The 22,153-nt window shown below is 52.0% G+C and overlaps 2 protein-coding genes across 2 annotated transcripts in view; both read right to left on the reverse strand.

The window, feature by feature from the left end:
• Window positions 1–2,921: 2,921 nt before the first annotated feature.
• Window positions 2,922–4,667, reverse strand: Hes6 (hes family bHLH transcription factor 6). The gene is made up of 4 exons (XM_036173320.1): window positions 4,455–4,667; window positions 4,291–4,377; window positions 4,128–4,209; window positions 2,922–3,886 (listed from the first exon to the last, which is right to left on the reverse strand). The coding sequence occupies exons 1-4, from the start codon at window positions 4,533–4,535 to the stop codon at window positions 3,462–3,464; spliced, it is 675 nt and encodes a 224-aa protein (XP_036029213.1). The 5' UTR covers window positions 4,536–4,667; the 3' UTR covers window positions 2,922–3,461.
• A 3,788-nt stretch (window positions 4,668–8,455) lies between these two features.
• The window catches only part of Per2 (period circadian regulator 2), a 43,523-nt gene continuing 29,825 nt past the window's right edge, over window positions 8,456–22,153 (reverse strand). The window contains exons 18-23 of the mRNA XM_036173182.1: window positions 20,839–21,078; window positions 16,773–17,578; window positions 15,136–15,322; window positions 14,174–14,366; window positions 13,221–13,371; window positions 8,456–10,525 (exon numbers count right to left, since the gene is read on the reverse strand). Of these exons, the coding sequence (XP_036029075.1) occupies window positions 10,376–10,525; window positions 13,221–13,371; window positions 14,174–14,366; window positions 15,136–15,322; window positions 16,773–17,578; window positions 20,839–21,078 (1,727 nt within the window). The 3' untranslated portion in view covers window positions 8,456–10,375. The remainder of the gene's footprint in view (window positions 10,526–13,220; window positions 13,372–14,173; window positions 14,367–15,135; window positions 15,323–16,772; window positions 17,579–20,838; window positions 21,079–22,153) is intronic.

Genomic DNA, 22,153 nt, shown 5'->3' on the forward strand with positions numbered 1-22,153 from the left:
ATTGATAGCTATATAAAGGGGATTTTTTTCTTTTAAAGAATGGCTTATGGGCTGTGGTCTAGCTAGTCCAACAATGGCTGTCTACCAATGGAAGGTCCAAGAGTCCAGTTGTTCAGTCCATGAGGTTGGATGTCTCAAGTGGTTTTCAGTATACACCAGAATCTTGAAGAAGCAGGCTCTAATGCCAGTGAAAGAATTGACTTACCAGTGTGTGCTCCTGGATGCAAAGCAAGCAAGCTTCCTTCTTCCACATCCTTTATTTAGGTCACCAGCTGGAGGTGAAAAGTAGATCTTGCACTTCAAATGATTTAATTAAGAAAAAAAATGCCAGGGGACTGGAGAGATAGCTCAGTGGCTAAGAGTACTGGCTGCTCTTCCAGAGGTCCTGAGTTCAATTTCCAGCAACCACATGGTGGCTCACAACCATTTATAGTAAGATCTGATGCCCTCTTCTGGCAAGCAAGCATACATGCAGACAGAGCACTCATCTAAAAAACATACATAAATAAATTTTAAAAATAGTTATAAAAGAGGAAAAAAGAAAAAAAAAATCCCTCACAGGTGTACCCAGCCACTTGGGTCTTAGTTAATTAGAGATATAGTCAAGTTGATACACAAGAATAGCCATCACACGGCACACAACCCTGCCTGTTGAAACCTTGATTTGAGCTCCATGAATCTTGCTTTGGACTCCCAACCTATGGAAATGCTCGGTAATGTGTGCTCTTTCAAGCCTCCAAGTTTGTGGTCTCTTGCTGTGGCTATTATAGAAAATAAAGAATCAGAGATTTGGGACGAGATGACAATTTTCAGAGAAGGGGAAATCAGGCCATCAGATGCCTTAGCAGGAGGCCTGTGAGGAAACCTAGGGGCTGTAGGGAGAGGAGGCAGGGTGACATAGTGATGTGGCTGAAAGGGAAACATGTGGTCCCTGACTGTGCCAGCTGGTTGTCACTGCAGAAGCCATTTCCACTTCTGAGAGAGAGAGACTGTGCCTGAGGATTACAAAGAAGTTGGCTGTGGGTGGGAGGAGCATAGGGCTGGAGCTTAGGGTCGGAGGCTTCTGACCTTGAGCAGGCCCCAGGCCTAGTGGCACATTTATTCCAAGTTACTTTGCGAAAGGAGTAAGGCCTCTCTCTCCCTTGCCCAGGGGCCTGTGGGAAGGCACAGGAGCTGCCAGCAGAGCAGAGCAGAGATGCTCCTTGAGTAATCCCGAGCTAAGGCTCTCAACAGTGGCATCAGTGCTTGGCCTCTAGACAGTAACAGAAGCCATGCAAGAGGACCCATTATCTGTGCCCCCTGGGGAACTCGACACCAGTCTGAGGTGATGAAAAATAGCCCCAGGGATAACATTTCCATTCCTCCAGCTCCCCACACATCAGCCCCAATGCTAAGATTAAGTTGCATGGATTTCTAACCTGGCATAGAAATGAACCCCAAATGCTGAAACACTCTGGGGACCAGAAGCTGCTATCCAGCTTTGGAGAAAGATGCTCTTAAAGGCGCATGACCTAAGGAGAGACCCAGATGATGATCCTAAACCCTCACATGTCAACCTGCCTGCTTCCGGAGAGGAAGAGGCTCTCTATCAGTGCCAGTGACTGCTGCTAACTGACTATGGAGATCTGTAGACTAGCTGCCCATCCCACCAACTTCCTCCTCCCTGAGTATTCTGACCTCCAGGGTCTGGCCTAACCTCAGACACAAGTTGCCTGGAGCCATGGCACTTTTTCTTCAAAACGAAACTGGCTGGCACTCTCTGCAGTGGCACCAGGGGAAATTCTACAGTCGAGAAGTGACAAGCTGAGTCCATCATATGGTTCAGCTAGTGAAAAGGCTCCCCAAAGGCCTGAAGACCCAAGTTTGAAAACTACAGGGAAAGGAGAGGAGTCCCCAAAGTCATCCTCTGATGTGGGAGACCTGCCCCCACATTTATTTACCCCAGGGACTCTTGAGGAGTGAGGGATGAGAGACTTAGGTAGAAATAAAGAGGGAAGAGAAAAAAACAAGAAATGCAGGTGGGCCTGGAACCTCATCCATCGGCCCAGAACTTTATTCCAAAAGGCTTTTTAATAACAATGCCAAGGGGCAGGGCAAAAGACCTCCCCCGAGCTAGATACAGCCAAATGTAGACCCTTCCAAACACCTGGTACTCAGGCCCGTGGTCCAATCGACCTCTTATGCAGTCCTGCTGGATAAAGCCACTAGGAAATTTAGATGGGTTCCAATACTCTGACTTCCTCATGCATGGCTATAATACAGACACACACACACTTTTTTTTTTTTTCCGAAACAGGGTTTCTCTGAGTAGCTCTGGCTGTCCTGGAACTCACAGTGATCCACCCTTCTGCTTCCCAAGTGCTGGGAGTAAAGGCGTGCACCATCATTGCCTGGCAGAAATAACATGTTTTTGCTTTGTTTTGTTTGTTTGGAGACAGGGTTTCTCTGTGTAGCTTTGTGCCTTTCCTGGAACTCACTCTGTAGCCCAGGATGGCCTTAAACTCAATATTTTTAAAAAAGAAAAAAAAAAAGTACAATCTAAGGAAGATTAACACCTACACCATACTCATGAACCTTCTTTGAAAGACACATCCAAGGCAAAGAACTAGCAACTAGTCACTAGTGTCGTCCCTGAAACTCAGGAGAGAATAATATAGGGACAGGTCATTTCCCTATGGCTTGAATATCCTGGAGAAAAACCCCATGCTAGTGGAGTCCTCTAGGACACATACTCCGAGGAAAGTGGGACAGTCTAGAGGATCTGCCCAGCAATGGGGGTGTCTCTACCAGCACCACGAATGCCCTTTGCTGACAAAGGGTGAATGCTGTAAGTGGATGTTCACTAGTGTTAGATGCGGGAAATGTGTGCTTAGTTGATCATTCACACATCTGACATGTCAATGACCATACATACACCAGGGACAACTAACTCCAAAGTTCTTTATTAATTCAACTGGAGCATGTGATGGCAACCAAATTCACACACCCAATTGTCTTACAAACAGGGAACAGCTCTCAGAGACCCCGCAGAAGGCGCCTGCCTCTCCTGGTGTCCGGGCTGAAGCAGCAGATCTGAACTATTCAGGACTGCTATGGCCTGGGTGTCCCTACCTAGGACACTAATGTTCAGTCTCAGGATTAGCCACTTTTGCCCTAGGTCCCTCAGAATGCCTGAAAGGCAGGGACTGGTGAACGTGGGGGAGCCCTGACAGCTCTTACAGGAGTCTCCCCCCTTTCTGTAGCCTCCCTCATCCCATCCAGAGCTATAGGGTCCATGAAATTGATTCCCTCAAGAAACAAGGGTAGGGGCCTGCAGGGTTGCCTGCAAGTTATCCATTGAAAGTGTGGGGAAGGTATACCTGGGCTGTTTCCACCTCATCTGATACCCGGGAGGTGGGGGTGGGGGGGTAGACTTAAGGATGACAGCCCAACCTCCACAGGTCCCTGGTTAGTGTTGTTGGTCACCAAGGCCTCCATACACTCTGGGCCAGGCGAGCTGCGGTCAGGCTGCCTAAGGATGTAGGTATCAAATCCAGCCCCTCAGCAGACACCCGATTTAGTTCAGCCTCTGGGACCTCCTCTAGGTCAGAACACAGGTCGTCTCCGGGACCTGGGGGACTGGACAATGGGGACCCTGGGGACCCTCCGGGAGGCCAGCTGCTCCTCCCAGGGCCTCCAGGCAGCCCAGCTAGGGAGTCCCCCAGCAGATCCCGGAAGCTGCTACCCTCACGCAGTGGCATGGACTCTAGCAGGTGGTTCAGGAGTTCAGCTGAGACGGTGGCATCTATGGCTTGGCACGTGGACACGAACGTGTGCACCTCATGCATGCACTGGATGTAGCCAGCAGCGAAGCGCTCGCTTGCTTCGGCCTGCAGCTGCTCTCGCTCTGTGCAGGAGGGTGGGAAGAAGAGAGCAGCGTCCCGCACCGTGAGCAGTGACGACTATGGCTCGAACAATCCGCTCCGCGCTTTCGGGACTCACCCAGGAGACACACTGCCGTGTCCTGCTCTGGGCGCGGAGCCCTCGCCGGGGACAGGACCCGGACTCCGGGAGCCATCGCGTCCCGCTCCTGGATAGCAGGCGTGCCCAGTCAGAGGCCCCCGCCCTCGATTCCCGCTGCCACTCACCGCGCGCCCGTCCCCGCAGAGCGCCCTGCACGCGCCGCACCGTCAGTTCCAGCACTTCGGCGTTCTCTAGCTTGGCCTGCACCTGCGCAGAGGGGAAGGGGATTGAGTCGGGCCGTGAGCTCGGGCTCGCACTCTGCAACCTCCCGCGCCCTTCCCGTCGCACCTCGGTGCCGGCCAGCAGCAGCCGCAGCTCCTGCAGACTCTCGTTGATCCGCGCGCGCCGCTTCTTCTCCACTAGGGGTTTCCGGGCCTGTGGGAAGCGGGCCACTGAGCCCCGGGCCCGCGCAGCCTCCCGCAAGCCCATCCGCCCCGGGCCCCTGCCCGCACCTTGCGGTCCCCCCGTCTTCCCCAGCGGTCCTCATCCTCGTGGCCTGCACGGTTCCGGCTGGGTGCCAGGGGCGGAGACATGGTCCGCAGCGCCCGGAGCCCGGTGCCGGGAGCTGAGTGCAAACCACACTGCCAAGGAGGGTGGCAGCCCGGAGGCCTCAATAACTCTTCGGTGTCTTCCGGCCCCCGGTGCCCCGCCCCTTTTATAGCGACTTATTTGCATGTCAATGCGCCGATTGGCTGTGCGTGGCCGGAGCTGCCAGCCGCGAGGCGGCCTGCATCCAATGAGAGTGGCCCGCTTTGTCAGGCCCCCCCCCCCGGGCCTCTGGCAGCTGGCGAGGCGGAGCTCACAGCCCGACCTCCTGCCACTCCCGCAGGGGCGGGACTCCCGGACAGTGACCTCGGGCTTCTGCCTTGCTTGTGTACTTGTAGCTCCCTCTGCTGAGTGATGAGCCCAGATCTGCCAGCCTGTGAGCCGGGTCTCAGCTATCCACTCTTCTGGCCGCGCATCCATCCATCCATCCATCCATCCATTCCATCCACCCCTTCATCCATCCTTACAGCGCATTCGCTTCCTTTGGTTCACCGAAAGTGCCTCCCGAGAACAGCGGTCCAGTCTGGGGTGGGGGTGGGGGCCCAAGTGGGCTCCAGGCGGGGCAGTGCCAAAGTCAAGTCTATGCCCTCGGGACCTGGAAGAGGCTTCTGGTCACGGGTGGCGAGAGTGCAAAGTCCAGGGAAAGTGGGGACCAATTTAGCAGCAGGAATAGAGACGGCCCCGGACCCTTGAGGTTTTTTTGTGGGCTCGTGAGGACCCCTGTCACCTTAGACCAAGGTCCTCAGTCATTCTCACGGCTCTTTCTCTGCGCTCTTTCTAAGTCACCTGCCCAAACACTTGTCTTTCTCTATTCCCAACCCCCGCGTCAAGCCTCCCCTTCCTTGTTCACCACCTCGTCCGTACCTGCCTAAGCTCTCCTCATCTCCTAGTCCCTCCGCAACCCCATCCGATGCTGTCACATTTCCCTGCCCGCCACCCCTTTCCACGCCCACCCCCACCCCCGCGAGTCCCCTTCGTGTCCCACCCACCCCCCACAAGCCTCCACCCTGCGCTCCGTCCCTCTCGGCTCCTCCCCCTTCCATCTTTGGGCCCTGCAGGCGGAGGCTGCCGTCTGGCCCCGGTAACTTGATGCCCGTGACAGTTGGCAGCTGCAGCCGCTTCGGCAGAGAAAAGCGGCAGCCCGGCCAGGAGCGACAGGTGTTGGCCGCGCCTTTGTCTCGCTGGCTTTGTCCCGCTGGCAGCGACAGGCACGCCTGTGTCCGCCAGACGCCCAAGCCCCGCGTCGTCGTCGGCGGTCCATCTGCCAGCCCTGCCTCGCCGAGGGAGGGGGGTGGTGTGCGCGCGCGCAGGGGGTGAGGGTGGGGGTGAGACCGCGCCCCCAGGCAGCACCCTAGGAACCCCTGGCTCTGCTCCAGTGTTCTTGGTTTCTGCTGCTGCTTCAGAGCTGGGACAGGGGGTAGGCTCTCACCGGGCCTTTAGGTACTGGGCCAGGCGGGCACCACCGAGCACCACTGCGCTGACTGCCTCTTCACCATTCAGATCTTGGTACTTGGTGCTTCATCTGCCTGGCTGGAAGGCCTCTGACCGAGGGAAGACCAGGCAGGAACTGGTGCAGTTGGGCAGCAGGGAAACCCTCTACCCTCCTAAAGATGGGTTTGGCAGGCTCTTTGTGGCTCCACTACAGAGGGTCCCCCAAAGCCGTCAGGTAGGGTGAGTTGGGTGAGAGGTTTGAAGTTTGAAGGTCTCCAGAGTCGTCTTACTAGTGACCCACTCCTGCTCTCTCTCACTTTTGCCGCTGAATTGCCCTGTGTTCTGGTCCTGACACTCCCACAGGCTATTACCCCTCTTCTGGGTATTCCCAACAAGCTAAAAAGCTTGGTTCTCTCCCACCACCCTCCAGGCAGGGGCTGCTGAAGGCCCTCTGTGCCCAGCGGTAAGACTCCTAGGTGGGGGTGGAAATGACCCCAGGGGAGCCAGTCATAACTGGTTTGTGACTTTACTGTTGAGCTATTAGCTTCCAGTAAAGGAAATTCTAAAATGACTACTTTTAAGTTCCCACTACTTTGAGGTTGGCAAAAATAACCTCTGGTAGGTTTGTGTGTGTGTGTGTGTGTGTGTGTGTGTGTGGTCCCCACCCCCCCAGCTGAGGACCTAACCCAGGTTTTAGCTTGTTGTGCTCCCTAGTTCACAAACTGTTTTGTATTTCTTCCTGTATCCAAATGAGCAAGGCCTAAAGATAGCGCCTCTTGGTACAGCAGAAGGGATCTAAGGACAGGCTCTTCCAAACATCAGTGGAACACCTGATTGGAGAGTTAGAAGTGCGGACTGAATAAGGACACCAAAAAGACAAATCACACAAAGAATTCAAAGCAGCTAAGAACTCCAGGGAAAACAAAGCTACCCTGGAAGAGAAATGTAACCTTAGCCCATTCCTAAGTTTGGGAATCAATCATGGACCACAAAGCTTTGCCCAATGCTGTGTGAGTTGGGGTGTGTTGCAGAATGCTGTCCAGACCTGAGGGAAAGAGAAATTAAGTACTTGGGATATGCCTCAGTGTGATGAGGCATTCTTGGAAGGGAAGAGGGTAGAGACAGGGCAGGGTATGAATCAGCAGATCCCTTCTGCTGTACCAAGAGGTGCTATCTTTTTGGTTGGGGGTGGGGGTGTTGCTTGAGGTCCCACCTGTAAAGCTGGCTTCACTTTATTTTAGTGAGTTCACTGACCAGGTGGCTTAGACTTTCTGTCCCAGAAGCTTGACCACCCCATCTTGAGCCCACAAAACCCTCAGTCTCCTGTCCACCTCCTTCAGCTGACCTATTACTTCCTGCCATTTGTCCCCTGGATCATACCCTACCTTCAAAGTGTGCCTGCATGCAGACTTCTTATGCATTAGGGCCTTTTGATCCCCCCCCTAGAGCCAGAAACAGAGGCCAGCAGAGGATGGGCAGGGCCATAGTGGTCACAGGGCAACAAGTTAGCAGCAGAAATAACAGGCCATAAATCCCCAAGGGACAAAGGCAGCAGCCGGTCTGCAGACTCCAAGCACTTTGTGGGCAATCTGCCCAGGAGACTCAGAGAATTTCCTTTTGGTTTGAAAATAAAGGAGAGGGTCTGCCCTTCAGGTTCCACAGCAGAGCGCAATTAGAGCCCTCCAAAGGCTCAGTCCGTCAAACAGTCATACCTGCCAGGAAAGCTTTGTTTCAGACCACTACATCAGCACTTGCGTCAGGAGGCATGTTCAGAGCTCCCAGAAGCTGATCATGAGGCCCAGTGTCACATTGTCCCTCTGCTTGTGTCCCTGGGACCCTAGTTTGAATTGAGAAAAAGGGAAGCAGGCCTCTTCAGACTAGTTCTCGCAAGGCTGTCAGTCAGGAAGGCCAGGGTAGGAGGCCTATGTACATAGGAGATCTATGTACAAAGGGTATGTATGTAAGTCTTCTCTAGCATGGCACCCAGCCATGCTCTGAGCTCTGAGGCCAGCACAAAAGAAACCAACCAACGGTGGATTAAAGGGAGAGGGGTACCAGAGGGCTCATGCTAAGTGGAGGGTCAGCTCAGTGGATCTGCTAAGCAGCCGTGTGCAGGTGGGAAGACATCAAGAGAGAGGGATCAGGGAATGCCTGGCTAGACCTGCATTATGGGAAATTCTTGAAGGGCTTGAATGAGTCGGGGAGGCTGTGCATGTGAGAGACACACAGATAAGAACTGGCGCGCCCAAGAACATTGTGCATGAAGTAATGAGCTAACTTTGGGGACTGAAGATTTCCTAATGTACCGTTTTTGAAGTTCTTTAAAATATTTTTTAACAGTGTCATTCTATTTGGTTTATTGGTCTATGTTATGTTAAAAATATATACAGTGCTAGGGTATAGGTCTGTGGTAGAGCATATGCTTAATTTGTATGAGGTCCTGGGTCCCCACCACCACAACAAACAAAGCATAAAATTGAAAATAAAAAATATACTTGCTTTATTTACCAATTCTCTAAAAGGCAAAAAAGTCATAAAAAGACACAAGCAGTCACACACAGATATTGCACTGGGTGAAGGTGCGTTTGGTTTGCACATGAACAAACCACTTGTCCGGCAAGGCTCACGAATCGTCGCACAAACTCTGAGAGCTTATTTACATTAAAAAGGAGGCTCAGTTTAAAATAGAGAAAGTCTCATGACACCCGTGTAAGCACACATTCTAAAGAAAACAGGACTGGATGCTTGGCATCTTGTAAACAGATTCACAAAATTATCCTAGGAAGTCAACTTCTTAGCAGTTAACAATCAAGGAATATATATATATATATTAAATAATCATAAAATAATGCTGATGGTAAACATTCACGACAGTAGAGAGAAGATTTGGCAGTTTTGTGTTTAAGTAACAAGCGTAGGCTTAGACCACCATCTATCTACCCTTATGATCCGACGGGTGAGGGAGGCAGCTGTCTGTAACGAAAAATTCCCATTAAAACATGGCTACTACCTTATTGCAGTCAAAGGTGGTGGTGCTCTAATTAAAAAAAAAAAAATAGAGTTCTTGTTTTTGTGAAAAAATAGGGTTAATATTCAGGCATCAAATGGCTTTACTATGGAAAGCAACTGCAGAAAGACAACTTTCTAGAAGCCGCTTCAGACTCAAGAAACGCTGCTTTTCCTGTTGCAGACTCTGCATTTTTAAGTCACATAATTCCTCAGTGGTGACTTCTCATTCACACCAGGGGTCACCAGGAAGTCTGTCGGAATAATCTTTGGATGTCTGGTGCAGCATAAGGTTTTGTAGAACTGGGCAGAGAAGTCCCCTTCTCCCAGAAGGTTCCAGTGATCTCAGAGCCAGCAGCACAGACAGATGTGATGACAGAGACCTGAAGCCACAGGAGCTGGGGGCCAGCCAGGAGTACAGTGCGGAGAACGCAAAGGTGGTGCTCCCTATCCCTTCCCTGTGTTCGTGGCTGCTCTCTGCTGGGATCTGATGTCTAGGAGATTCCAACCAAAGAACACATATGACCATGTCCCCGCAGCAGCAGCAAAGCCTGGTTTGCAGAGGCCACCATGCAGTTAGGGTGACATGACCGATACCATACCTCTCCACAAACTGGCCATGATGCTCTAAAAAGGATGCAAGAACAGCACAGAAATGTACAGTGTGGGGGTGCTAGTCTGATGGCGTTGGTCACAGAAACCACTAAGCTCCATTAGTCCAGAGCAGGCATTTCAACTTTGTTTACAGACAGAAGCATGTCAGACTGGAATGTTGGCCACTACAGGACCGGAAGCCAAAGCTGCCACGCCATGCTCCAAACCATGTAACGGAACACACTGAGAGGATGCCAGCAGAGATGTTCTCTCCACTTGGTAGGTGAACAAACACTAGGCAGGACTGCATGATGTCTAGATTAAGAAGCAGTCCTCTATCGGATACAACCACACTGTAGGAAAGTTCTAGAACACCAGGCCCTTGGCTGAGAGCCTCATGTGACTTCCCTGCCATGTGTCACAGCATGGTGTGATGTCTCAGTATAACCCATGGGGCCAGTGGACATTGGTACACTGGAAAGGGGTCTCATTGAGGTCAAGGAACTTCTGAAGGCCTTGAGGCAAACTCCATGACACACAGATCATCTCAGTCTCCCTCAAGTTCAATGACAAATCTCACCCCATCCCCCAAATTCCATATTTATATTTCAATACAAAAACGTATTTCTTCCTAAATCTCCTCACAGTTTTGTTCCACCTTCAGAAAACTAGGGTGGTTTGTTTTTTTAAAACAAAAAAGCAATGTGAGTACACATCCATTTCATAAGAAACAATGAGAAGACCTCCCATCTCTTCCGAGCACCATCTAATGTAGATCACTGGCTGGGGGACAGGGTTACGTCTGTGCCTCTTTCCTGGGACTTGTCAGCTGCCCACTCTCCTCCTCTTTGGCTTCTGAGGCGTCGCTGAGTCCCAAGGCAGGACTGTCTTCCTCATATGGCAGGCCAATGTTGTCTTTCCCCTCACTTTCACAGTAAGCACACTCCTTTGAAGAAAAAAGATGACATCAGTAAGAGAGCAGCTGAAATCTTTGCTGTCATCCCCTCTCAGCCAGACAGGGCAGAATGTGAGCCATGCACCTGGAGGTTGCTGGCTGCAGAAACACTCCCTGCCCCAGGAAGCTGGCTCCTGGTCATGAGTCTTTTACTGGTGACTTCAATAAAAAGTGTTCCACAGCATGTGCTCAAGGGGAAGTGGGTATGTGAGTGTATGCGAAGGACAAGCATGGGTAGTCAATGACCACAAGTCTTTGTCAAGACCACCCCTCCCTCAACAGGAAGAACCCCACTTCTCTCTCCTTACGAGAACTTAGACCAGGCATGTGTGCCTTCTGAGATGGGGGCCTTCAGGGCACGATAGGCTCCTCCTGTTCTCCTGCAGACGCCTAAGCACCCACAGGGAGAGATGGGGGCCTGCTGCAGTCATCACCAACAGGCCTGTGAGGCAGATCCTCCTGCCTTCAGATTACAGGAGCCCCAGCCAAACCTTGCCTTCAACTTCACAAACTGTGCATGTGGCTTATGCTTGTAATCCCGGCACCTAGGAAGCCGAAGCAGGAGGATTGCTTTGAGTTCCAGGCCAGCTAGGCTACAGTGTGAGAATCTGTCTTAAAAGAGCTCAGCTGGTGAAGTGCTTGCCTGGCAAGCCTCAGGACCTAAGTTCATTCCCTAGAACCCATGTAGAAAAAAAAGCTGGATGTAGTGGTGTGAGCTGGTAATCCCAGTGCTGGGGAGCAGAGACAGGTGGACTTACTGCCCAGCTGGACTAGCTCTCTTGTCAAGCTCTAGGCTAATAGAAGACAGCCTGCCCCAACCCCCCACTTCAAGTAGACTCAAGGTTGTCCCTTAGTCTCCACAATGTATGCAAACATCAAAAATCCCTCCCAAGAGAGCCTGAGCCAGAACCAACCAGCTAATCTGCTCTCGAGTTCCTGACCCAAGAAGACAGCAAAACAAAGAAAGGCCCCTTTGAGCGAAGATGATTCCCACACAGGGAAGAGTAAGTGTGAAGGTCCCAGGGCAGATGCCTGTCTGCTGGACCCAGAACTTCCAAGAGAGGGCAGGGGAATGGGAAGTGAGATAGCAGGAGGTGGGTCTGTGTGACTGTGAAGCCATTTATTCTGACTAAGAATGGGGCATAGCTAGAAGAGGCATCATGACCCAGGCAACTCTTATTAAAGAAAATATGTAATTGGAGGCTTGCTTATAGTTTCAGAGGTTAGTCCATTAGCATAAGGCAGGAAGCATGGTGGCAGGCAGACATGATGCTGGAGAAGGAGCTGAGAGCTACATCTGAAGGCTAAGAGAGAGATGGGGACTTGGCCTGGCATGGGCTTTTTGAAACCTCAAAGCCCATCCTCAGTAACGTACTTCCTCCAACATGGCCACAGCTACTCCAACAAGGTTACACTTCCTAATCCTTCTCAAATGGTACCACTCCTTAATGGCTAAGCATTCAAATACATGAGCTATAAGGAGTGTGTGTGTGGGGGGGGTTCTCATTCACACCACTCCAGAGACAAAAAATGATCTGACTCTGGAGTACAAGGGGGAGCACAATGTGAGGTTAGCCTGCCTTTGGGTGGGGATATGGTGGAGGTGGTGAGAAGTGGCTTCTGTCTACCTTTGAAAGTTGAATGGTGTGATCTGCTAGTGACCAGACAGAGTAGGAGTGGCAGGTTGGACGGCTCCACAGTTAGCAGTCTGGAAAGGTGGGCCTCCATCCAGTGAGCTGGGAAGGGCAGGGATACAGCTAGTGTTCCCTAGCTGTAGTCAGTGGTGAGGGGAGATGATCAACACGGAAGCTTACACCAAGCTGAGCACTGGGAACCTGGAGGCCAGAGAAGATTCCTGGTGCCCAGGAACTGGCGCTGTTAGCATCCGTAGACTGAGAGCCACGGCCTGGAGATGAAGGTGGCTGTCCCCATGCCACTGGACTGCAGTGGGGACACTCTACCTGAGAGTCAGCAGATGGCAGCAGAGGTCTGGGGAGCACATGCGGTTCTGGAATTCTAAGGACCAGGGTCCGTGGCAGGAAGAGCAGGGAGGGCAGAGAGATGTTTGTATTGCTAAACAGACTTCAGAATGGTAGGAAGGGAAGCCACTCCCCTCAGGAGATGTCCAGGCTAGCCATTCAAACCTTTGGAAGCACTCACTCATAAGGGTCCTAAAACCTTTCTTCCCTCCCTCCCTCCCTCCCTCCTTCCTTTGTTCCTCTCTCTCTCTCTCTCTCTCTCTCTCTCTCTCTCTCTCTCTCTCTCTCTCTCTCTCTCTCTGTGTGTGTGTGTGTGTGGTGTGTGTGTGTGTGTGTGTGTGTGTGAAGGGATCTCCCTGTGTAGCAGATTAGACTCAGGGACTCAGGGTTGCAATCATCCTGTCTCAGCCTCCCAAGTGCTGGCCACAGATGCATTCTATATCACATCTGATTCTTTTTTTCAAAGCAGTTCCCCATTCAGATGAGTGATATTTACAGATGAACCAGGAAGACGGTCCAGGGGTCCTCTCTAGTGAACCTCTGTTGTTTGTTTCTTAAGACAAGCTCTTGCTATGGGTAAGCCAGCTTTGGCTTTCCATCGTCCCGCCTCAGTTTCCCAAGTGCTGGGATGAGAGGTGTGCCACCATGCTTACTTAGCCCCAGCTGCACCCTTGGGGCTATGTGAGAAGGAAGGCCTGCAAACTCACTGTCACATCGATGGCCGCAGGCAGACCCCCAGTCTGGACCCAAGGATGAACTTCCCGCAGCTCTCGCCTCTGGTCCTCTGTGAACCGGGGCTGGGATCTCTGCAGCACCTTCAGCTTCTCCCGGTCCTCTTTCAAGACCGACTGGAGGTCCCTTCATGAAGAATTGGGTGTAGGTGAGTGCCACAGGCTGAAGGGACAGTACACTCATTTTCTGTCAGCGTTTTCAGTATCAATAAGGTAGCGGTAGAGGATTATCGTTGAGAGGCATTATTTTGTTTTAAGGTAACTTGATCTGTCTAGGAAGTATTCTCTAGTTGTTCTCTTAATGATAACCAAGGTCACAATTTCAGTTTTTCTTGAAACTAGCTGTGGGAGCCTGGCCCCTTCAGGTGCAGTCTGGAGCCCTGGGCTGGGCTCTCACTGTGTGGTCAGCCTAGGAGACTTAACCATGCATATTCTGGGACCTCAGTCTCCTTCCTGGGCCAGCGCTGGCCTGGACCACAGCTGCCTCCAACCTGAGGCCTGAGGATCCCCACCAGTCCCTCTGTTTTAATGACCGGGGCCTGCTGCCTTTAGGAACCCCAGGGGTTCCCCTGCCTTTCTGTTAGTCCCATGTCTGGGGCTGCTCTGCAAAGGCGGTAACCTCATTAGGGAAGCCTGACCTGCTCTCAGAACCTGCGCAGACCCAGAATTACCACAGACATGGGCTGATCACCTACCCGGACCCTTGGTTTCTCCGACTTAGACAGACACATCCCATTTACCCGAAGGTGGGTGAGGTAACAGAGCTGCAACCTGCGCCAGTGTGTGGCCAAAGCCTCCTTTCTCTCTACTGCTGCTGCTGAGGCTAGACAGTGTTCCACGGGACATCCTGCCTGCCTGCCTGGATGACCCTGGTGCTGGAAATTCCCACCCAGCCCTCCAGGCTTCCCAGGAGGTGTCTGGACAGTTACCGGGAGGGCAGCTGGTAAGTCATCATGATGCTGTCATCTGTGTTGGCCATCAGCAGCCAAATGGGGTCCTGCAGGACGTACTTAATGAACTGCTCACTTTCCTCGGTGTCTGTGATCATTTTTGCTTTGTGATTATTCTCTGAAGAGTCAATGCTGCCAAAGTACTTGCTGGTGTGACTTGTATCACTACCGCCTTCAGAGACATGAAATGCACATCGTTAGAACCTCGGCATAAGAAAGCAGCTCTTGCAAAATGTGCCTACGTGAAGCATGGCACCTCTGGAGAGCAGGGTTCCTTGGGTAAAGACAACCTGTGCTGGCCCACCTTCCCCTTGGCTTTCTAATCTTAATGATCAAGTGATTCGAACACAGGATACCTGCCAGCACCATGGAGGTGATTCTCACCTAGGGCAAAGCTCTCACCTGGGGCAAAGCTGAGCTCAGGCAGGGCTTTGTCTTGGAGCCCTCACCTTTGCCCCAAGTTCTCACTGTTTGTGGACTTGAAACAGATCTATCTTTAGACTCATAGAAGTGTCCTAAGAGGGGAGCTGTTGCCCCTGGGCAAAGAAGCCTGTAAGCAGGTTAGGGAATGTTCACTTTAGGGCAGAAAGGATGTCAGGATTTTGAGGGTGGCCATGTGCAGGTTTACGCTGGAGGCTTGAGGGCACATGTGGATGATCCCTGCCAGTAGAAGTTGGATGGTTAGTTGAACCAATGCCCAGGGAACCCACTGACTGGCCCAACAAGAGCTGGCATGGATATAATGTCTTCATTGACACAGAAATTGGAAGCTAACAGATAGAACCCTGAATTCTGATCGCTAGGACATGCTGTGCTAAGTAGGGCAGGCAGAGCTGCATCCATGCAGAATGGCCAGGGATAGAACGTTCTGTGAGAATCTTCTAGATACAACCCAAATCCAACCTGGATAACACACACCTGTGCTCTCAGCACAGACATACCTGCCCCACTTCGGGATGCGTCACAGCCTAGTGAGCTGGAGCCCAGAGAATCTGAGGTGGCCGAGGCCCCGCTCCTAGACAGTGCTGAGCCGGTGGCCGAGCAGAGGTCCTCACCCAGCAGGAGGTTGAGTAGGTCACTGGATGTGGAGATGGCGTCACTGTTGTGGGTGTCGGAGGGCTCATTGCACTTTAGGGACAGGAAAAAGACACCAATGATCATAGGGGCTTAGGGACAACATGGCACACAACATACGATATGGTGGGATGGAGGCAAGAGAGTGCGCTGGGTGGCTTTTGTGCAAAGATCAGTCATGGGGCACAAGCCTCTCCTTTACCTATCAGGTGAGCAGATTTTGTAGTTATGGGACTGTGGGGAGAGGGTCGCTGACACTCTATGAATACCACCTAATATAATGTGCCTTTGAGAGAGTCACAGCAGACAGCAGGGCTTGGACTCAGTGCAAATATGCCACAATGCTCCTCAGCCTCCTGGGTAGCCAGCCACCCCATGATGGAGGCTCCGAGCCCCAGTGGGGCTGCCTGGCTTAGGAAACATCTTGGGTCCTAGTGTCCTAAGAGGGCAGAGAGCTCTGAGAGAACCACTGCCCACTCACATGGCCCCACCTTCTGAACAGCAGCATCAACGCCTTGCAAAGGCAGCAGCACCCCCCACCCTCCCAGCCGCACCCCAAAGCTCCTACCACATGGTGCATGGGGCTGACTCAGCCTGCTGCTACTGCAAAGCTAGCTCTTTTGGAAACCACACTGGAAAAGAGCCCTTACCACACCAGGGGACACTGGGTTCTGAGCCAAGAGCAGACACCCCCCCACACACACATCTTTATGAGCCTCCAGGGGCCTGCACTCTACCAGGCAGGCTCCTGGCCATGCAGGCAGGAGCCTGTACCTTTTCCCCATGCTGGGCTTCATCAAACTTTGACGCCTAGCCAAACAAGGGCATATCTTTAATCCCAGTACTCAGAGCAGAAGCAGACAGATGTCTGAGTTTGAGGACAACCTGGTCTACATAGCAAGTTCCAGGCCAGCCAGGGATAGAGTAAGACTGTCTCAAGTAAAACAAAACAAAACAAAACAAAACAAAACAAAACAACAAAAAAACCCACCCTCCAAAAAACCCCAGTTTTAAGACTCATTAGAAATGTGAGGTCCAGCCGGGCAGTGGTGGCGCACACCTTTAATCTCAGCACTCGGGAGGCAGAGGCAGGCGGATCTCTGTGAGTTCGAGGCCAGCCTGGTCTACAAAGCGAGTTCCAGGAAAGGTGCAAAGCTACACAGAGAACCCCTGTCTCGAAAAACAAAACAAAACAAAACAAAACAAAAATGTGAGGTCCAAAAATGCTCCCCAAAGTCACACACTATTCCTGGTCCCCTCATCTGCATTATCTGTCATCCTCATGTGCTCGCTATGGAGCTCCAAATGACATTTCATGGTAGGACTTAATAACCATGAATCACACGTTCCAGAAAAGCAGAAAGGACACTGTAGCCTGAACCCAGGCCTTGAGGCTGGCAGGAAGCACTCAGTCTAGAACCCCTCTGACATGAGGGTGTGCAGTGACCACCATGTGGTACAGCCTACTGCCTGACAGGAAGGAGGCCCCTCACAGAGTCCTTACTGTTGGAGGTGTCTTTGGCTGCCGATCCCGAGAAGTGCCAGCTGTGCAGTCCAGACCAGAAGCAGCTGTCCCTGGGGTCCCCAAGGTCCCTGTGGCTCCAATGCTGCTCTCGGGGGCCTCCTCTAGCTGAAGCAGGTTAAGCTGTAGGGGACTGCTGCCTCGGGACTGGAAGAGCGGTGGGGAGGCCCTGCCTGAGGCCACTGTGCCTGCTGGAGGGGTGACTGGACAGGTGCATGGCTGTCTGAGCATCGAGGTCCGACTGGGGAACTCAGCCTGGGAGGCAGGAGCTATTTCAGAGGCAAGTGTGGGGTGGGCTGGAAAGTGAGGCTGGCTGGGGAAGAAGGCCTGAGGCAGGTTTGGGGTTGCCGGTGGGAAGGGGTAGCTGGGTAGCATGAAGGCCATGACTGGAGCCAAGGGGGCAGCAAACGGCAGGGGCTGCACTGTGAAGTCAGGGTGGGTGCCCATGGGCACAACAGGCATGGGGAAGCCAGGGTGGGCAGCTGCGGGCGGTGCCACCAAAGTCCCTGGCGTGGGCACTATTCCAGGTGCCTGGAACACAGGCAGAGGGTAAGCTGGCACTGAGGTGGGGAAGGGTGCAGAGGGGCAGCTGGACTGGGATGTGTCAGAGGGTGACCAGGCTGTGGCGTTCAGGCCCACGAGGGGAGGACGGTGGGACACAGGTCCTCCAGACCCTGTGCTCTCAGAAGAATCCTGAGTCTTGACGCGCTTGGACTTCAGTTTTCTGTTCTTTCCAGTCTTTTTCCAAGAGGACTCGACTCCAGAAGTATTTCTTAGTCCTGGGGCAGCTAAAATGTGGAACAACAGCAGGGTAAAAATTGGAAAGTGCCTGCCAGAGAGTGTCAGCCCACAGAGAGTAGAATGCCAGACACCTGATGGCACCTTTCAACTCCACAGCCCGGGAAACCACACTCGGCTTCTCTCGATCCATAGCCAGTGAGAGGGACTGAAGTAAAATGAGTGGTTTTCCATAAATCCAAGTTCCGTTGACTTGAAGGTGCATCCTTACTGACAAGGCCATATTCCCCTCTTTCTCCTCAAAGTCCAATGTCTTCTCTTGTGTAAGTACCTTCAAGGCCCTTTGTCCATGGAGAAATCAAGTTGAGATGGACCAGGAAGTTTCCTCCTCACTGCCTAGTTTCATAATACTAGAAGGTGCTATGTAGTCTGTTGTGGGAAAAAGTTCCCAGCAGTCTAACCTAGCTGGGAACTACAATAATCAGTTCGGCAAGAAATGCCCTGGGGTGTAATTCTGGCATGAATGTTATGGGGACAACCAACATCACTTTCTGATTTGATTAAGGTCCCCTCCACAGGAGGGAAGGCATGCCTGATACTGCAGATCTGGCCAAGAACCCAGGTTGGTGAGATTGTAGGTCCCAGGAGTAAACCTGCTATTAATGCTATATATATATATATATATATATATATATATATATATATATATATATATATATATAGCAGCAAACTGCCCTCCAAGTTCACATCTCTGTATCCAGAGATTAGTGAAGCTCGCAGATCTCGGCAGAAGTTCTTTGTCCAGGGCTTGGCAGCTAACACAGAAACTCACTACTGAGTGTGGCAGCCACAAATGGGGCATAAACCTCACGCCAGGCTCAGGAAACAACATCACAGAGGGGATGGGAAGCCTGTGAGAGCCAGAGGTTGGGCAGGACTGGACCAAAATAGGTCTTCCAGATATGACAGGACCACTCTACTCACAAACTTACAGCAGCTGTGCCTGCCTGCACACGATCAAACCAGTCAACATTCTATCAAGGAGGCAGACAGGGTTCATGGGCCTCCCTAACTGAGGAGCTATGGACAGCTGATTGCTTTGGGGGAGGGAGAGCATGTTTTCTTTAAGGCTGTGGCCCACAGTAGGCCACACAGACGGCCCCACACCCAGGAGTACATGGGTAGTACAAATTGGACTCGAGGAGAGAATACAAAGCGGGAGTGAATATAAACAAAATATATTTTATGGAATTCTCAAAACATTAGTAATCAAAACAAAAGATTCTTTGTCCAAAACAAAATTGAAAAACAAAAACCTGCCATTCTCTGCTAGTCCCTGATACTCAGGAAAAAATACGTATTGGTGTAGGGACCCTAAATGGCAGAATGGCCAGCCTCACTTAACCTACCACTACTATTCCCTACAGAGACGCTGCATGTTCCACCGGCCACAAGAGAGCTTGGGGGCAGCTGCAGCCTGGGTCTACAGCACCCCTGAAAGTTCATGCCGAAGGCTCAGCTGCCGGCCCTGGGGGAGGGAGGAAGGGAAGGAGATGGAAGCTTTAGAAGGTGGGGCCTACTTGGGAGGAAGCTAGGCTGCTGGGCACGCCCTAAGGTACTGGACCCACTTCCTGGCCTCTGTGAGGCGGGCAGCTCTCCAGTCACTGTCTCCTGCCACGGAGTGCTACTCGGCACCAATGGGGCTGAGCAAGCGTGGTCGCAAACCGTTGGGATGGCGAGCCACGCCAACATGTCCTCCCTCTCAACTGGTCCTCCTGGAAACTGTCACGATGATGCAAAGCTGACCAACAGTCACATGTGCCCACATGCCTCCTCACCGGTGACAGATGCCACCGCCAAGGCTTTCTGTGGTGAGGATGAGGGGTGCCAGTGGCAGGGGGACCTTGCAGATTCCCAGTGCCTTCCTTGAGGGGCAGCCCAGGAACCTGTTTTCTTCCCACTTCAGCAGACTATCAGGCGTAAGGCAATAGGTATTGCAGGGGCCATCTGGGAGCTGGGGCAGGGGGTCCCATACCTTTACTGCATGTTGAGACAAACAGCCCAGTCCAAGCACACTTCCCTGTAAGGGAAGGTTTTATGATTCGGTCTCTTTTTGTTGTTTTGCCTACAGGAAATTTTTCCCTCAGAGAAGACAGTGGTGAAAAGGCTGGGATCCATGGGTGTTGGGATTGCCTGGAATGGGGGGCCGATCCATGTACTGTACAAACCACTGGGTCTAGGGGAACTGGAACTACGTATATTGGGGCTGCTCGGGCTTGGGGTGGGCGTCCTTCTTGCATTTCCATTGGTGTTCCAGTACTGTGTGTTGGAGAGAGTGAGAAGGAATCATGGGAAAGCAAGGCTGGCTAGGTTTGTTGCTCAGAAACAGAGCAGCATGCTCGCCAGAGACCCTGGCTCCATCTCTACCTTCAAAAGAAAGCCAGAAAGACAGAAGAAAAGCTATGCTCCTTAAAAGAGGTCATAGCTTCCCCTGTTCCCTTCAGTGTGTCTGTGGGGCTGGTCCTGGTGGTGTGTCTCTTTGGCTCACTAGCTTTGATCCTGGACCAGAGCTCCAGAGCCAAGAGAAGACCTGGTATCCCTGGCCAGTGCAGCAGCTGTTTCTGGGGGTACAAACAGGAGGTCAGGCACAGGAGCCAGGGGGGATTATGGACTGAGCCTGATCCCATCGTGAGTTTGTGGACAGGTAGCCAGACTCAAGAACCAGGTTCCTGAAACAGAAAGCCCTCAAGCAGCTAGTGGATCTTATTTCATCCCTGAACATCCCTGAACCCAGGGATTGTGGCCCTGAACTGAAGTGTAGTTCTATGCTAGTGGCTTTGGCTGAGGTTGGCTGTCCACAGGGCAGCTCCAGGCCAGGAGGGTGAGTCTATCGAAAGGGGACAGTCATCACTCCATTCCTAAGAGCTGCCAGCTTATTCTTTGCAGGCTGAACTTAACTTTTTATTCCAGAGTATGGTCAAAAGCCCCAACCCACTATTTGCTGAAGCTAGCCTAGGGCTCTGCAACTGTTTACAGTGTTGTTCCCTTGGGAACATGAGGCTGCATCCTCGAAAGTGGTCCCAGGCTGCACCGCCAGCAAATGGCAGTGGTTACTCCATATGAACACCTCCGACCTTCATACCAGCTCGGTATGAAGGCAGCACTGGATGCAGAACACCCGAGTCAGGCCGGGAGGCCCACACCTGTAACCACAGCACCAGAGAGGCCTGTTGTAACAGGCTAGCATGGTCCCGTCTTAATAAGAAGGAAGTGTTCAGAAAATGCACGCTCAGGTCAGGTCAGCACTCACCTCGCTCACTCGCCTGGGCTCGGGACCTCTCCTGGAGATAGTTCTGGCAGTGAGCCTGCAGTGCGCCGAGCCTGCTCACCTCCCTGAACCTCTGCAGGAAGCCCTGTTCCTCTCTTTGTGTATGCGCAGCCAGAACTTCTTTGGTGAGGCCCAGCTTCTGCAGAGGCCCCTTTTCCTGGCTGAGGCCACCAGCTGCACCATCCAGGGACTCGGGCCCGCTGGCTACATCTTCTACTGTCTCTGCAAGAAGAAGCAGGCTCTGATCAGTATGCGCTTGTCAGTGCAACCTACAGGACAGACCCCTCACACCCAGTTGATTCATGATGCCCACATTCCCCACGCCTACTTCAGCTTTCCAAGGCAGAAAGCAGCAAGCAGAGACCTGATGATCCACTAGTTCAGGCATCAGGCCTGTGAATAACAGGAAAACTGGGAGCTGTGGACTTTCACTCTGAGCCTGAAGACATTCCAAAGCTGCCCTCAGCTGTGGTACACAGGGGACAGGGCCAAAGTGCTACATCTTCCAAGGCTCAGGACCCTGCATGGTGGCCATTGTGACTATGTGGCCTATGGATCATGGCTGTTTGAGCACGTGGGGTTGAATCTCACAGGTACGTGGTTTATCATTTCCTTCTTTGCTTTAAAAACAAGCTTGTAATTCACTCCTTGTGTGTGTGTGTGTGTGTGTGTGTGTGTGTGTGTGTGTATGTGCACTCACAAGTAAATATGTATGCATATGTACATGTTCAAGTGAGGAGGCCAGAGTTCCACCTTGGGTGTCTTCCTCGATGGCTTTCCACCTTTTTTTTTTGAGTTCGGTCTCTCATGTAACCTGGAACTTGCCAACTTAAACTGACTAACCAGTGAGCCCCAGGAATCCCCCTGTCTCTGCCTCCCCAATGCTAGAATTACAGGTGGCCACTGTGCCTGGGTTTTATGCGGGTACAAGGAACTCAGGTCCTCATGCCCCAGTCAGTCTTCTTACAATGTGTTCTGGCTCTTTTCCCTACATAGGAATGGCTGCTAGCCTCACCTTTTGCTGGGGGCAGAGAAAAGGCCCCAAGCCTACTTACTAGTTAAGGAAGTGGGGCCTGCACCTTATGGACAGACGCTAGGGCCTACACCTGCCACTAGGTGGCGCCAGAGCACAGCAGGGACTTGTACTTAGCTGTACCTAGCTGGCCACATCCCACCTCTGAATTCTAAGTACCCAAGTATATTTTACTAGGCCTCTTCTGGCAAGTTTGAATAAACATAAAAGTTCAAAATGGTTGTTAGCATTCTAATTTTTTAAGTCAATTTTTCTATGTATGTG

The sequence above is a fragment of the Onychomys torridus genome, chromosome 23, assembly GCF_903995425.1.
Source record: "Onychomys torridus chromosome 23, mOncTor1.1, whole genome shotgun sequence".
In the NCBI taxonomy this organism is placed as follows: domain Eukaryota; kingdom Metazoa; phylum Chordata; class Mammalia; order Rodentia; family Cricetidae; genus Onychomys; species Onychomys torridus.

Bases quoted from the DNA above. Each gene is read 5' to 3' on its own strand.
- Hes6 (XM_036173320.1), bottom strand. From the start codon at position 4,535: ATGTCTCCGCCCCTGGCACCCAGCCGGAACCGTGCAGGCCACGAGGAT. The intron at 4,378-4,454 runs GTGCGGGCAGGG...CGCTTCCCACAG, and splicing joins GAAGACGGGGGGACCGCAAG to GCCCGGAAACCCCTAGTGGA. The intron at 3,887-4,127 runs GTGAGTGGCAGC...CCTCCTGCACAG, and splicing joins TCTGCGGGGACGGGCGCGCG to AGCGAGAGCAGCTGCAGGCC.